This window comes from Cyanistes caeruleus, chromosome 1 (genome assembly GCF_971803275.1).
Source record: "Cyanistes caeruleus chromosome 1, bCyaCae1.hap1.1, whole genome shotgun sequence".
Taxonomy (NCBI): Eukaryota; Metazoa; Chordata; class Aves; order Passeriformes; family Paridae; genus Cyanistes; species Cyanistes caeruleus.
The window spans coordinates 152,445,015-152,457,765 of NC_141701.1; the positions used below are offsets into that span (position 1 = coordinate 152,445,015).

Sequence of the window (12,751 nt, forward strand, 5' to 3'; positions counted from 1 at the left end):
CACACCTGGGGGGGCTCTGTGTCCTCCCCCCACCCACAGCCGGGTGCTGACTCAGCACTTTGTGCTTCCAGCACATTCCAGAAACCCCAAACCCCCCCCCCAGTGCCTGTAACCCCTCTGCAGCCATGGGGTGTCCCCCCCTTCTCCCAGGGCTATCCCAGCCCCTCCTCCCTCCGGAATTGGGGTGTCCCGGGGGCTGAGGCACCTGGGGGGGGACACAGAGACCCCCGAGTCACACCCAGCATTTGGGGAGTCCCCTCCCTCCCCTTGCAGCTCGGGGCCTTCATCCCCATCCCAGGTCTCTGTAACCCCCCCCCAGATCTGATGGGGAGGGGGTTCCCCTGACCCCCCAGTGCTGCTGGGGGCACCTCGGGGTGCTGCCGCTCCCCCGAATGCTGCCCTTCCTCCGCTGCCCCCAGCCCCCCAAAACCAGGCCTGGGAGGCGAGCTGCGATCCAAGGGGTGCAGGAGGCCTTTATTGAGCAGTCCAGGGGGGCAGGAGGAGGATTTGGGGGGCAGGAGGAAGGATCTGGGGGGGCTCTGTGCATCTATACAGGGGGCCAGGGCTCCCCTGGCCGCTACATGGTCAGTTCCTGCGGGAGAGAGCAGAGAGTCGGGGATTGTGGGGTCACCCCAAATTCCTGGGGGGTACAGGGGGGTCAGAACCCCAAATCCTGGGGGGAACGGGGGGGTCAGAGCCCCAAATTCCTGGGGGGAACGGGGGGGTCAGAGCCCCAATTCCCACTGGGAAAAGGGGGGGGGTCAGAGCCCCAAATCCTGGGGGGAACAGGGGGGGTCAGAGCCCCAAATTCCTGGGGAAATGGGGGGGTCAGAGCCCCAAATCCTGGGGAAATGGGGGGGTCAGAGCCCCAAATCCTGGGGGGGTCAGAGCCCCAAATCCTGGGGGGAACAGGGGGGTCAGAGCCCCAAATCCTGGGGGGAACAGGGGGGTCAGAGCCCCAAATCCTGGGGGAAATGGGGGGGTCAGAGCCCCAAATCCTGGGGGGAAATGGGGGGGTCAGAGCCCCAATTCCCACTGGGAAAAGAGGGGAGACAGTCCCAATTCCCCTGGACAAGGGGGGGGGTCACAGCCCCAGCTCCCCCAGAAAAGGGGGGGGCACAGCCCCAATTCCCCCAGAAAAGGGGGGGGGGGTGTCACAGCCCCAGCTCCCCCCCGAAAAGGGGGGGTCACAGCCCCAATTCCCCTGGAAAAGGGGGGGTCACAGCCCCAGTCCCCCCAGAAAAGGGGGGGGTCACAGCCCCAATTCCCAAGGGGAAAAGGGGGGGGGTCACAGCCCCAGCTCCCACTGGACAAGGGGGGGTCACAGCCCCAATTCCCCTGGAAAAGGGGGGGTCACAGCCCCAGCTCCCCCTGGACAAGGGGGGGTCACAGCCCCAGTCCCCCCCAGAAGAGGGGGCTCGGAGCCCCCCACTCACCATGATGGCGTTGACGATGTCGTTGTTGTTGTGCCGCAGGGCGCGCACGGCTTTGGGACGGGACACGTTGGCCTGGGCCATGACCAGCTCGATGTCCCTCACCTCCAGCCCCGTCTCGTCCACCTGGGTGGGGGGCACAGCGCTGTGGGACCCCCCCTGGGGGGCCGAGATTCCCCGTGCCCCCTCCCCGGCCACCCCCGGAGCTCAGCATCCCGGGGACCCCCCCCCCTGGGGGCACGAGCGACGCTCGAGATTCCCCGTGCCCCCCTCCCCGGCCACCCCCAGAGCTCAGCATCCCCCCGGGGGGGTGGGGGGTCCTGAGAGCCCCCCAGCCTCACCTCCTCCTCCTCCTCGCTCTCCTCCTTGATGGCCAGGGCGGGCGCGGCGTCGCTGACCAGCGCCGAGTGCTCCAGGGGCACCTTGAACTTCTCGGCCGCCGCTTTGTGCACTTGCTGGGACAGGTCCTCGATCTGCGGGGAACTCGGGGTCACCCCGCGGGCCCCCCCGCGCCGGGAGCCGCCCCCCGGAGCCCCCCGAGCCCACCTTGGCCTCCCCGAAGACGATGTAGATGTCGGAGGCAGGGCTCTTGAAGACGTCGGGTTTGGAGATGACGAAGAGGATGTTCTTGGATTTGCGGATGGTGATGCGGGTGACGCCGTGGATCTGCCGCAGCCCCAGCTTGGACATGGCCTGGGGGGGCACGGAGTGAGCCCCCTCCTGCCCCCGGGGGTCACACAGCCCCCCAGAGACCCCCAGAGCACCCCAGAGACCCCCACAGCCCCCCAGAGACCCCCACAGCACCCCCAGAGACCCCCACAGCACCCCCAGAGACCCCCAGAGCACCCCCAGAGACCCTCAGAGCCCCCCACAGCACCCCCAGAGCACCCTAGAGACCCCCAGAGACCCCCAGAGACCCCCACAGCACCCCCAGAGACCCCCAGAGCCCCCCAGAGACCCCCACAGCACCCCCAGAGCCCCCCACAGCCCCCCCAGAGACCCCCACAGCACCCCCAGAGACCCCCACAGCGAGGGGGGTGCCGTCCTCAGCCCAGCCCCATCCCAGAGCGCCCTGGCACAGGGACCCCAACCCTGAGGGGCTCCCCCAGGGACCCCCCCCCCCACCTTCCCAGGGACCCCCCCTCACCTTCCCAGCGACCCCCCCTCACCTTCCCAGGGACCCCCCTCACCTTCCCAGGGACCCCCCCTCACCTTCCCAGGGACCCCCCCTCACCTTCCCAGGGACCCCCCCTCACCTTCCGGGCCTTCTTCTCGCTGCGGCTCTGCTTGGCCTTGCTGAGCGCTTCCTCTCCGGGGCCCAGGCCGTGGGGCACCTGCGAGAGCCGGGGTCAGCGGGGTCCCCGCAGCCCCCAGCCCCCCACAGCCCCCAGCCCCCCACAGCCCGGGGGTCCCCGCAGCCCCCAGCCCCCCACAGCCCCCCACAGCCCCCAGCCCCCCACAGCCCAGGGGTCCCCGCAGCCCCCAGCCCCCCACAGCCCGGGGGTCCCCACAGCCCCCAGCCCCCCACAGCCCCCAGCCCCCCACAGCCCCCCGCAGCCCGGGGGTCCCCGCAGCCCCCAGCCCCCCACAGCCCGGGGGTCCCCGCGGCCCCCAGCCCCCCACAGCCCCCCACAGCCCGGGGGTCCCCGCGGCCCCCAGCCCCCCACAGCCCCCAGCCCCCCACAGCCCGGGGGTCCCCGCAGCCCCCAGCCCCCCACAGCCCCCCGCAGCCCGGGGGTCCCCAGAAGCCCACCTGGGGCTGGGCGGGGGGCAGCTCCGAGCCCTCGGGCTCCTCCAGCTCCGGGATGGACTCCTCGTTGCTCTCGGACTCGTTCCCGGACCCTGCGCAAGGGGGGGGAGGTGAGAGGGGCTCCCCGGACCCCCCCAAAGGGCGGGGGCACCCCACGGGACCCCCCCTCACCTCGGTGGTTGGGCTGGCAGCGCTGGGGGGCCGGGGGGGCCCGGGGGGTCTCGGCCTCGCTGGACGAGCTCGACTCCGACTGCAGAGACCCCCGGGGGGGGGCGCGGCCGCCCCCGGCCCCCGGAGCCCCCGCCCGGCCCCGCGGCTCCGGCTCCTTCTGCGGGCAGGGCTGGGGGGCTGGCACAGCGGGGGGGCTGAGCTGGGGGGTCCCCAAAGCCCCTCTGGGGGCTCAACCCCCCCTGCCCACCCTGGGACCCCCCAAAGGCACCCCCAGCCCCCCCGGGTGCCCACCCCGCTCCCTACACCCTACGGCAAGGGGGGGGGGGCTGAGCCGCTGTGCCCCCCCAAACCCCCCCCCCCGGCTGCACCCACCCAGGGACCCCCCAAAGTGCCCCCACGGGCGGTGCCCACCCCAGCCCCACAGCCGGGGGGGTCTGGGGGCTCTCTTACCTTCCGGGCGCTTCCTGGAGAGGGGCGGCCCCGGGGGGGGCTCCTGGCTGGGGGGGCGCCGGGGGGGGCTGGGAGGAGGCACTTGGCTGAGTTTGGGGGGCGCAGGGCAGGGGGGCTCGGGGGGAGAGCCCGGCGGAGCCCCCGCAGCCTCCTCTTCCTCCTGCTGCTCGGGGGGGCCCGCGGGGGGGCTCGGGGGGGCTTTGGCATCGGTGGCCGGCGCAGCGTGGCCGGGGGGCTCAGGGCCCGGCCGGGGGGCGGGGGGAGGGTCCCCCGGAGCCCCCCGGAGCGGGGCGGCGGCACCCGGCCCCGAAAAGGCAGCGGCTGGTGGGAGCAGCTCGGGGGGGGCCGGGGGGGTCCCCACAAACACCTCCCGCTCCGAGGCCGTGAAGCGCGGCGAGGGGGGCGCATCCTCATCCTCTTCTTCCTCTTCCTCCTCTCCTTCCTCCTCCTCCTCGGGCTGTCCGGCGCTGCCCTCGGGGGACAAAGCCTCGGGCGGGGCGGTGGCCGCGCCCCCCCCGCGCTCGGGGGGCTGCGGGAGGGGACACGGGGGGGACACGCGGCCTGAGGCCACCAGAGCCACAGGGGACACGGCCCGGGGAGGGGGACACGGGGCAGCGGCCGGGGGGCCGGGGGTCACCGGGGGGCCGGGGGTCACGGTGCCATCCCGCGGGCTTGGTGTCACCGATGTCACCGCCTCGGGGTCTGTGGGGTCCGGCACGCTCGGGGTCACTGGGGCAGCGGCCGCCAGCGGGGCAGGGGTCACCGATGTCACCGATGTCACCGCGTCCGTGGCCGCAGGGGTCCTCTCAGCCGGGGGGGGCGGTGGCACCGGGCTGGTGGCCACGGTGGCCATCACTGATGTCACCAAGTCAAGGGTCGCAGCTTCCTTCAGGGCGGACGTCACCGGTGTCACCAGGACAGCGGCCACAGCTTCCATCTTGGCCATCGGGCTGGGTGCCACCAGGTCAGTGGCTGTCACAGCCAGCTCATCTGGGGGGCTTGGTGTCACTGGTGTCACCAGGCTGGTGGCCACCGTGTCCTGCTCTTCTGACGGGCTGGGTGTCACCGGTGTCACCAGGCTGGTGGCCATGGTGTCCTGCTCTTCTAGGGGGCTTGGTGTCACCAGGCTGGTGGCCACAGTGTCCTGCTCTTCTGACGGGCTGGGTGTCACCGGTGTCACCAGGCTGGTGGCCACGGTGTCCTGCTCATCTTTGGGGCTGGGTGTCACCGGTGTCACCACCTCAGTGGCTGCAGCATCTTTGGGGCTGGGTGTCACCAGGCTGGTGGCCACGGTGTCCTGCTCTTCTGACGGGCTGGGTGTCACCGGTGTCACCAGGCTGGTGGCTGTGCTGTCCATCACGCTGGGTGTCACCAGATCAGCGTCTGCAGTGTCCGGCCCATCCGGAGGGGTTGGTGTCCCTGCTGTCCCCGTGGCAGTGGCCGCAGTGTCCGGCTCAGCAGGAGGGCTGGCTGTCCCCATGCTGGCTGTCCCCGGGCCGGCTGTCCCCAGGCCGGCTGTCCCCGGGCCGGTGGCCGCAGTGTCCATCTCGTCCGGTGGCGTTGGCATCACTGGTGTCACCAGCTCAGTGTCCAGCGGGTCCATCAGGCTGGGTGTCACCGGTGTCACCCCATCGCTGGCCGCAGTGTCCATTCCATGCAGGGGGGTCGGTGTCACCGGTGTCCCCAGGCCGGTGGCCACAGTGTCCATCCCATGCAGGGGGGTCGGTGTCACCGATGTCCCCGGGCCGGTGGCCGCAGTGTCCATCCCATGCAGGGGGGTCGGTGTCACCGGTGTCCCCAGGCCGGTGGCCGCAGTGTCCATCCCATGCAGGGGGGTCGGTGTCACCGGTGTCCCCAGGCCGGTGGCCGCAGTGTCCGGCTCTCCGTGGCCATCGGGGCTCGCCGCCGTCCCGGCGCTGAGCTCGAGGTCATTGTCCCCATCGCTGTCACCCCCGGGGCCGTTCTGGGGGTCCCCGCCGGTGCCCCCCGGCTGGCGGCTCTGGGGGTCCCCGGCACAGAGCGTGGGGGGCCGGGGGCCGGGCGCTGCCAGTCCCGGGCAAGGTCCCTGTCCCAGTGCCGCTCCAGAACTTTCTGTGGCTGCCGCCCCCCCGGGGGGCTCCGGCGGGGGGGTCCCCGGGGGGGTCCCCGGGGGGGTCCCCGTGTCCCCCGCGTGCCGCTCGCTGCCGTACAGCCGCTCGTCCTCGTCCCCGTCGTAGGCGGCCGAGTCCGAGGAGGCGTCGGTGTCGTCGCGGAAGGCGAAGGCCTCGTCCCCCCCCTCGGGGATGGAGCTCTCGGACAGCGAGCGCAGGAAGGACGCCGAGGTGCTGCCTTCATCCTCCTCCTCCTCCTCCTCCTCCTCGGCGGGGGCCCGGGGCGAGATCTCCACGGCCTCGGCCTGGAACAGGAGGCTGCCACGGAACGGGAGCAGCGCGGCCGGGATCAGCCCCGAGCCTTCATCCTCATCCTCATCATCCTCCTCCTCCGGCGTCTGCCCGTCCTCATCGTCCTCATCATCCTCATCATCCTCATCCGCACAGCCCGGCGGGGCGAAGGCACCGTCCTCATCCTCCTCATCCTCATCATCCTCCTCATCCTCCTCGGGGGAGAGCGGCGGGAAGGCCGGGGGCTCCCCCAGGCCGGGGGGCAGCTCCAGGGACCCCCCCAGGCCGGGGGGCAGCTCCAGGGACCCCCCCAGGCCGGGGGGCAGCTCCAGGGACCCCCCCAGCCCCTCACCCTCGGCCTCGGGCGGCAGGTTGGGGGAGCAGGACGGGGAGGTGCTGGCCGTGCCCGAGGACCCCCAGCTGCCGCCCTCCGCCGTGATGTAGGAGCCCGAGGGGGACGTGGGGGGCGAGCCCAGCCCCTCGCTGTCCCCGTCCGCCGCCTCCTCGGGGGGCGGCCGCGCGCCCCCCGCCCGCACCGGCGTGGAGGGGGCGGTGAAGAAGAGCTCGGGGTCGAGCGCGGGGGGGCGGCCCGGGGGCGGCTCCTTGGGGGGCGCGGGGAAGGGACAGGGCAGCGGGGGTCCCCCGCGGGGCTCGGGGGGCGCGCAGCGCGTCTCCTCCCCCATCACGATGCGGGTGTCCAGCGGCTCCGCGGCCGGGGGCGGCCGGCACCGCGAGCCGGGGGGGGCGGCGGCGGCGGGGCCCGGCTCCCAGCTCGCCCCCTCGGGCGGGGGGCGAGCCTCATCCTTGGCCGGCATCGGCGGGGGGGCTGCGGAGAGAGGGGACAGCCCTGAGTGTCCCCACAGAGAGAGGGGACAGCCCTGAGTGTCCCCCAGAGAGAGAGGGGACAGCCCTGAGTGTCCTACAGGGAGAGGGGACAGCCCTGAGTGTCCCCCCGGGGAGAGGGGACAGCCCTGAGTGTCCTGCAGGGAGAGGGGACAGCCCTGAGTGTCCTGCAGGGAGAGGGGACAGCCCTGAGTGTCCTACAGGGAGAGGGGACAGCCCCGAGTGCCGCCCCCGGGGAGAGGGGACAGCCCCGAGTGTCCCCAAAGAGAGAGGGGACAGCCCTGAGTGTCCCACAGGGAGAGGGGACAGCCCCGAGTGTCCCCAAAGAGAGAGGGGACAGCCCTGAGTGTCCCCAAAGAGAGAGGGGACAGCCCTGAGTGTCCTACAGGGAGAGAGAGGGGACAGCCCTGAGTGTCCCCAAAGAGAGAGGGGACAGCCCTGAGTGTCCTACAGGGAGAGGGGACAGCCCTGAGTGTCCTACAGGGAGAGGGGACAGCCCCGAGTGTCCCCCCCAAACAGAGGGGACAGCCCCGAGTGTCCCCCAAAGAGAGAGGGGACAGCCCCGAGTGTCCCCCAGAGAGAGGGGACAGCCCCGAGTGTCCCCAAAGAGAGAGGGGACAGCCCTGAGTGTCCCCAAAGAGAGAGGGGACAGCCCTGAGTGTCCCCACAGAGAGAGGGGACAGCCCTGAGTGTCCCCAAAGAGAGAGGGGACAGCCCCGAGTGTCCCCCTGGGGAGAGGGGACAGCCCCGAGTGTCCCCAAAGAGAGAGGGGACAGCCCTGAGTGTCCCCCCAGCCCCCCCCCGACAGGTTTGGGGACAGCGCGGGGACAGCAGCGACCCCCGACCCCTCCCAGGGGAGCACGAGGTTGCAGCCGCGTCAAGGCGGGACCCCCACCCAGAGCCCCCCTCCATGGGCTGGGGCCGGGGGCCGCGCCCCCCTCCCCGTGCTGGATTTGGGGGCGCTCAGCCCCGCGCTGCCCCTCCCCCCACCCCAAAACCCATCCCGGCCCCCCAAACCCAGCCCGGGCCCCCCCTCACCTGCGGCCCCCCCAAACCCACCCCGGCCCCCCCTCACCTGCGGCCCCCCCACCCCAAAACCCACCCCGGCCCCCAAAACCCACCCCGGCCCCCCACCCCAAAACCCACCCCGGGCCCCCCAAACCCAGCCCGGCCCCCCCTCACCTGCGGCCCCCCCACCCCAAAACCCACCCCGGGCCCCCCAAACCCAGCCCGGCCCCCCCTCACCTGCGGCCCCCCCACCCCAAAACCCATCCCGGGCCCCCCAAACCCATCCCAGCCCCCCCCTCACCTGCGGCCCCCCCACCCCAAAACCCATCCCGGCCCCCCCAAACCCAGCCCGGCCCCCCACCCCAAAACCCATCCCGGCCCCCCAAACCCAGCCCAGCCCCCCACCCCAAAACCCACCCCGGCCCCCCCAAACCCACCCCGGCCCCCCTCACCTGCGGCCCCCCCACCCCCAAACCCACCCCGGCCCCCCCTCACCTGCGGCCCCCCCACCCCAAAACCCACCCCGGGCCCCCCAAACCCAGCCCAGCCCCCCCTCACCTGCGGCCCCCCCACCCCAAAACCCACCCCGGGCCCCCCTCACCTGCGGCCCCCGGGCTCGGCTCCATGGGACCCGCGGTCGCCCCCGGCCCCTCCTGCACCGCCCCCCCCTCCCCCCCCCGGGCGTTATAAAGGGGTGGGGGCGGGGCCGGCGCGGGGGGAGCCGGGAGGGGGCGGGGCCTCGCGGGGGGATTTGCGGGGCAGGTACCGCTCCCCCCCCCCCCGGTCTGGAATGGTTCAGTCCAGCACAGCCCCCCCGCCACGTGCTGGGGACCCCTGAAAGGCTCATGGGGGGGGGAGGGGTGCTGTTCCCCTCCCCCCCGCTGCTGTTTGGGGGGGGGGGGTCACTGCTCCATAATGGGGGAGGGGCTGAAGGGACCCTCCGTTAATTCAGCGCGTCCCTGCCCGCCCCCCCCCCAGCTCGGGGGCTGTTCTGGGGTCCCCTCGTGCACCCCGGAGGGCACGGCCTGACCCCCCCGCACAAACCCCACCCCCTCCCGCGGGACCCCCGGCTCAGCCCTGGGGGGACACTGAGGCACGGGGGGGGGCACTGCGGTGTGTCCCTGTCCCTGTCCCCGCAGGAAGGCGCGGGTGACCCCGGGGGGCTCCCCCGGTTGTCCCCAGCCCCCCCGACACGTGACACTGCCCCCCCGGGGACACCGGAGTGGGGTGACCTTGGGCTGTGCCTCAGTTTCCCCCCCTGGGAATGGCGGGATGGGGCTGAGCCCCCCCCAGTCCCACCGGCCCCTCCCAGTGCGGGGGGCACAGCCCGGTGCCGACCCCCGCTGGGGTCCAGGGTGGTGACCCCGCAGCGAGGTCCCCAAAGCCCCCCGTGCCCCGCGGGGGGGGCCCGGAGCCCCCCGCTCGTGCAGGCCCCGAGCCCGGGCCGCGTCCTCCCGCTCCATCCTCATCCTCATCCTCATCCTCCGGCCCCGTCATTCCCGCTCCGGCCCTCGTTTCCATCCTCATCCTCACCCCCCGCTCCCTCCTCACCGCTCCTGCCCTCCCGTCCATCCTCATCCTCGGGCTGCATCACCGCGCCTCTGTCCTTCATCCCCTCATCCCCCTCGATCCACCTTCCCCCCGCTGCATCCTCATCCTCCCGCTCCATCCTCACCCCCTGCTCCATCCTCATCCTCCCGTCCTTCATCCTCATCCTCCCGCTGCACCCTCATCCTCCCGCTCCGTCCTTCATCCCCCCGCTCCATCCTCATCCTCCTGCTCCATCCTCATCCTCCCGTCCTTCATCCCCCCGCTCCATCCTCATCCCCCCGCTCCATCCTCACCCCCTGCTCCATCCTCATCCTCCCGCTCCGTCCTTTCCGCTCCGTCCTTCATCCTTCCGGCTCCGTCCTTCATCCCCGCGCTCCCTCCTCATCCTCCCGTCCTTCATCCTCATCCTCCCGCTGCACCCTCATCCTCCCGTCCTTCATCCTCCCGCTCCATCCTCATCCCCCCGCTCCCTCCTCATCCTCCCGTCCTTCATCCTCATCCTCACCGCTCCGGTTCCGCGGCTCCCTCTCCCCTCCCTGCGCCTCCATTCTTCCCGCTCCCTCCTCATCCTCACCGCTCCCTCTCCATCCCCCCGCTCCCTCCTCATCCTCCCGTCCTTCATCCCCCCGCTCCCTCCTCATCCCCCCGCTCCCTCCTCATCCTCCCGTCCTTCATCCCCCCGCTCCCTCCTCATCCTCGCTGCCCCGCGGCCTCACCTCTCTCCGCTCCCTCCGGCATCCCGTTCTCCTCCTGCGCTCCGCCCCCCCCGGATTTCAGGGATTCTCGGCGCTGCCCGCGCCCCCCCGGCCCCGCGCCCCCCCCGGCCCCGCGCCCCCCCCGGTCCCGCGCGGCTGCGGCGGCTCCGGAGCATCCGCGGGGCGGGGGCGGGGGCGGGGGCGGGGGGGCCCGGCTGATGTCAGCGGGAATCGCGTCCCGCCGGCTCTGTCGCGATAGAGGGCTGGTGCCGGGGGGCGGGGGGGGGAACCCGGGCCCACCCAGCGCTTGCATCAGCTCCGGGGGGGGGCGCGAGGGCGGGGCCCGGCCTCAGTTTCCCCCCACTTTGTCTCTTCAGAAAGGGGGACGAGCGTCCCGCGGTGTCCGGGGGGGGGGGAATTGGGGAGGGGGCACAGGGCGGAGCCCCCCCCCCCCCCCCCCCCAAAATCGCCTGGGCGGGTGTGGTGACAGCGGTGGGGGAGGGGAGGAGCCGCGTGTCCCCCCCGTGTCCCCCCGGGGTGCGGATGAGGGCGGGCATTGTCCCCCCCGGGCTGGCGGTGCCAGGCGCGGCCCCGAGCGGTGACTCAGCAGCTCCCGGTACCGCCGTGTGTCCCCCGGTACCGCCGTGTGTCCCCCCCGGTACCGCCGTGTGTCCCCCCCGGTACCGCCGTGTGTCCCCCCCCGGTACCGCCGTGTGTCCCCCCCGGTACCGCCGTGTGTCCCCCTGTCCCCCCCCCGGTACCGCCGTGTGTCCCCCTGTCCCCCCCCCGGTACCGCCGTGTGTCCCCCCGGTACCGCCGTGTGTCCCCCTGTCCCCCCCGGTACCGCCGTGTGTCCCCCGGTACCGCCGTGTCCCCCCCCGGTACCGCCGTGTGTCCCCCGGTACCGCCGTGTGTCCCCCTGTCCCCCCCCCGGTACCGCCGTGTGTCCCCCTGTCCCCCCCCGGTACCGCCGTGTGTCCCCCCCCGGTACCGCCGTGTGTCCCCCTGTCCCCCCTCCGATACCGCCGTGTGTCACCCTCCGGTACCGTCATGTGTCCCCCTCCGGTACCGCCGTGTGTCCCCACCCGGTACCGCCGTGTCCCCCCCCGTGTCCCCCCCCGTGTCCCCCTGTCCCCCCCCGTGTCCCCCCCCGTGTCCCCCTGTCCCCCCCGCCCGGAGGTCCCGGGGCCACCGAGCCGTCCCCAGAGCCCTTCCCGGCGTCACCCCAGGGCTGTCCCCAGCCCCCCCGGGCGGGAGGTGACACCCCCAAAGCGCGGGGTCCCGGTGTCCCCTCCCCCCCCCCGCTGTCCCCGCCGTGCCCGGGACAATCCCGGGATAATCGGGAATAAACGGCGCTGGCTCCTGACCCCGACCCGGCTCAGCCCGGCCGGGGGGACACGGGGGGCGCGGGGACAGCCACGTGCCACCAACAGGGGTGGCACCGACCCCACTGTCACCCACCCATGGCGCAGCCCCCATGTCACCCGGCCCCGATGTCACCCGGCCCCGATGTCACCCGGCCCCGATGTCACCCAACCCCGATGTCACCCGGCCCTGATGTCACCCGGCCCCGATGTCACCCAGCCCAGATGTCACCCGGCCCTGATGTCACCCAGCCCCGATGTCACCCATTCCCAATGTCACCCGGCCCCGATGTCACCCAACCCTGATGTCACCCGGCCTCGATGTCACCCGGCCCCGATGTCACCCGGCCCCAATGTCACCCGGCCCCGATGTCACCCAGCCCAGATGTCACCTGGCCCTGATGTCACCCGGCCCCAATGTCACCCGGCCCCGATGTCACCCATTCCCAATGTCACCCGGCCCCGATGTCACCCGGCCCAGATGTCACCCAACTCTGATGTCACCCATTCCTGATGTCATCCAGCCCCAATGTCACCCAACCTTGATGTCACCCATTCCTTATGTCACCTATTCCCAATGTCACCTGGCCCCAATGCCACCCAACCCTGATGTCACCTATTCCCGATGTCACTGAGCCCCAATGTCACCCATTCCCAATGTCACCCATCCTTGGTGTCACCCATCCTTGGTGTCACCCAGTGCCGATGTCACCAAACCTGAATGCCAACCGCCACTGATGTCACTTGGCTGCCATGTCTCCTGGCACCAGTGTCACCGAGCCCGATGTCACCCACTCCCAATGGCACCTGGCCATGATGCCCCAATGTCACCTGGATGTCACCTGGTGCCAAGGACACCAGGCACTGATGTCACCCAGCCCCGATGTCACCCATTCCCGATGTCACCCAGCCCCGATGTCACCCAGCCCCGATGTCACCCATTCCCAGTGTCACCCATTCCCAATGTCACCCATTCCTGATGTCACCCATTCCCGATGTCACCCAGCCCCGATGTCACCCATTCCCAGTGTCACCCATTCCCAGGGTCACCCAGCTCCAAATGCACCTGGCACTGATGGCAACTGTCCCCAATGTCACGTGTCTC

The 12,751-nt window shown here is 72.4% G+C and overlaps 1 protein-coding gene across 1 annotated transcript; it reads right to left on the reverse strand.

Moving 5' to 3' along the window:
* Positions 1-448: 448 nt before the first annotated feature.
* NACAD (NAC alpha domain containing) lies at positions 449-10,406 on the reverse strand. The gene is made up of 9 exons (XM_086856845.1): positions 10,304-10,406; positions 3,805-7,011; positions 3,355-3,531; positions 3,187-3,275; positions 2,690-2,767; positions 1,980-2,126; positions 1,775-1,906; positions 1,437-1,559; positions 449-592 (listed from the first exon to the last, which is right to left on the reverse strand). The coding sequence occupies exons 1-9, from the start codon at positions 10,323-10,325 to the stop codon at positions 578-580; spliced, it is 3,990 nt and encodes a 1,329-aa protein (XP_086712971.1). The 5' UTR covers positions 10,326-10,406; the 3' UTR covers positions 449-577.
* Positions 10,407-12,751: the final 2,345 nt, after the last annotated feature.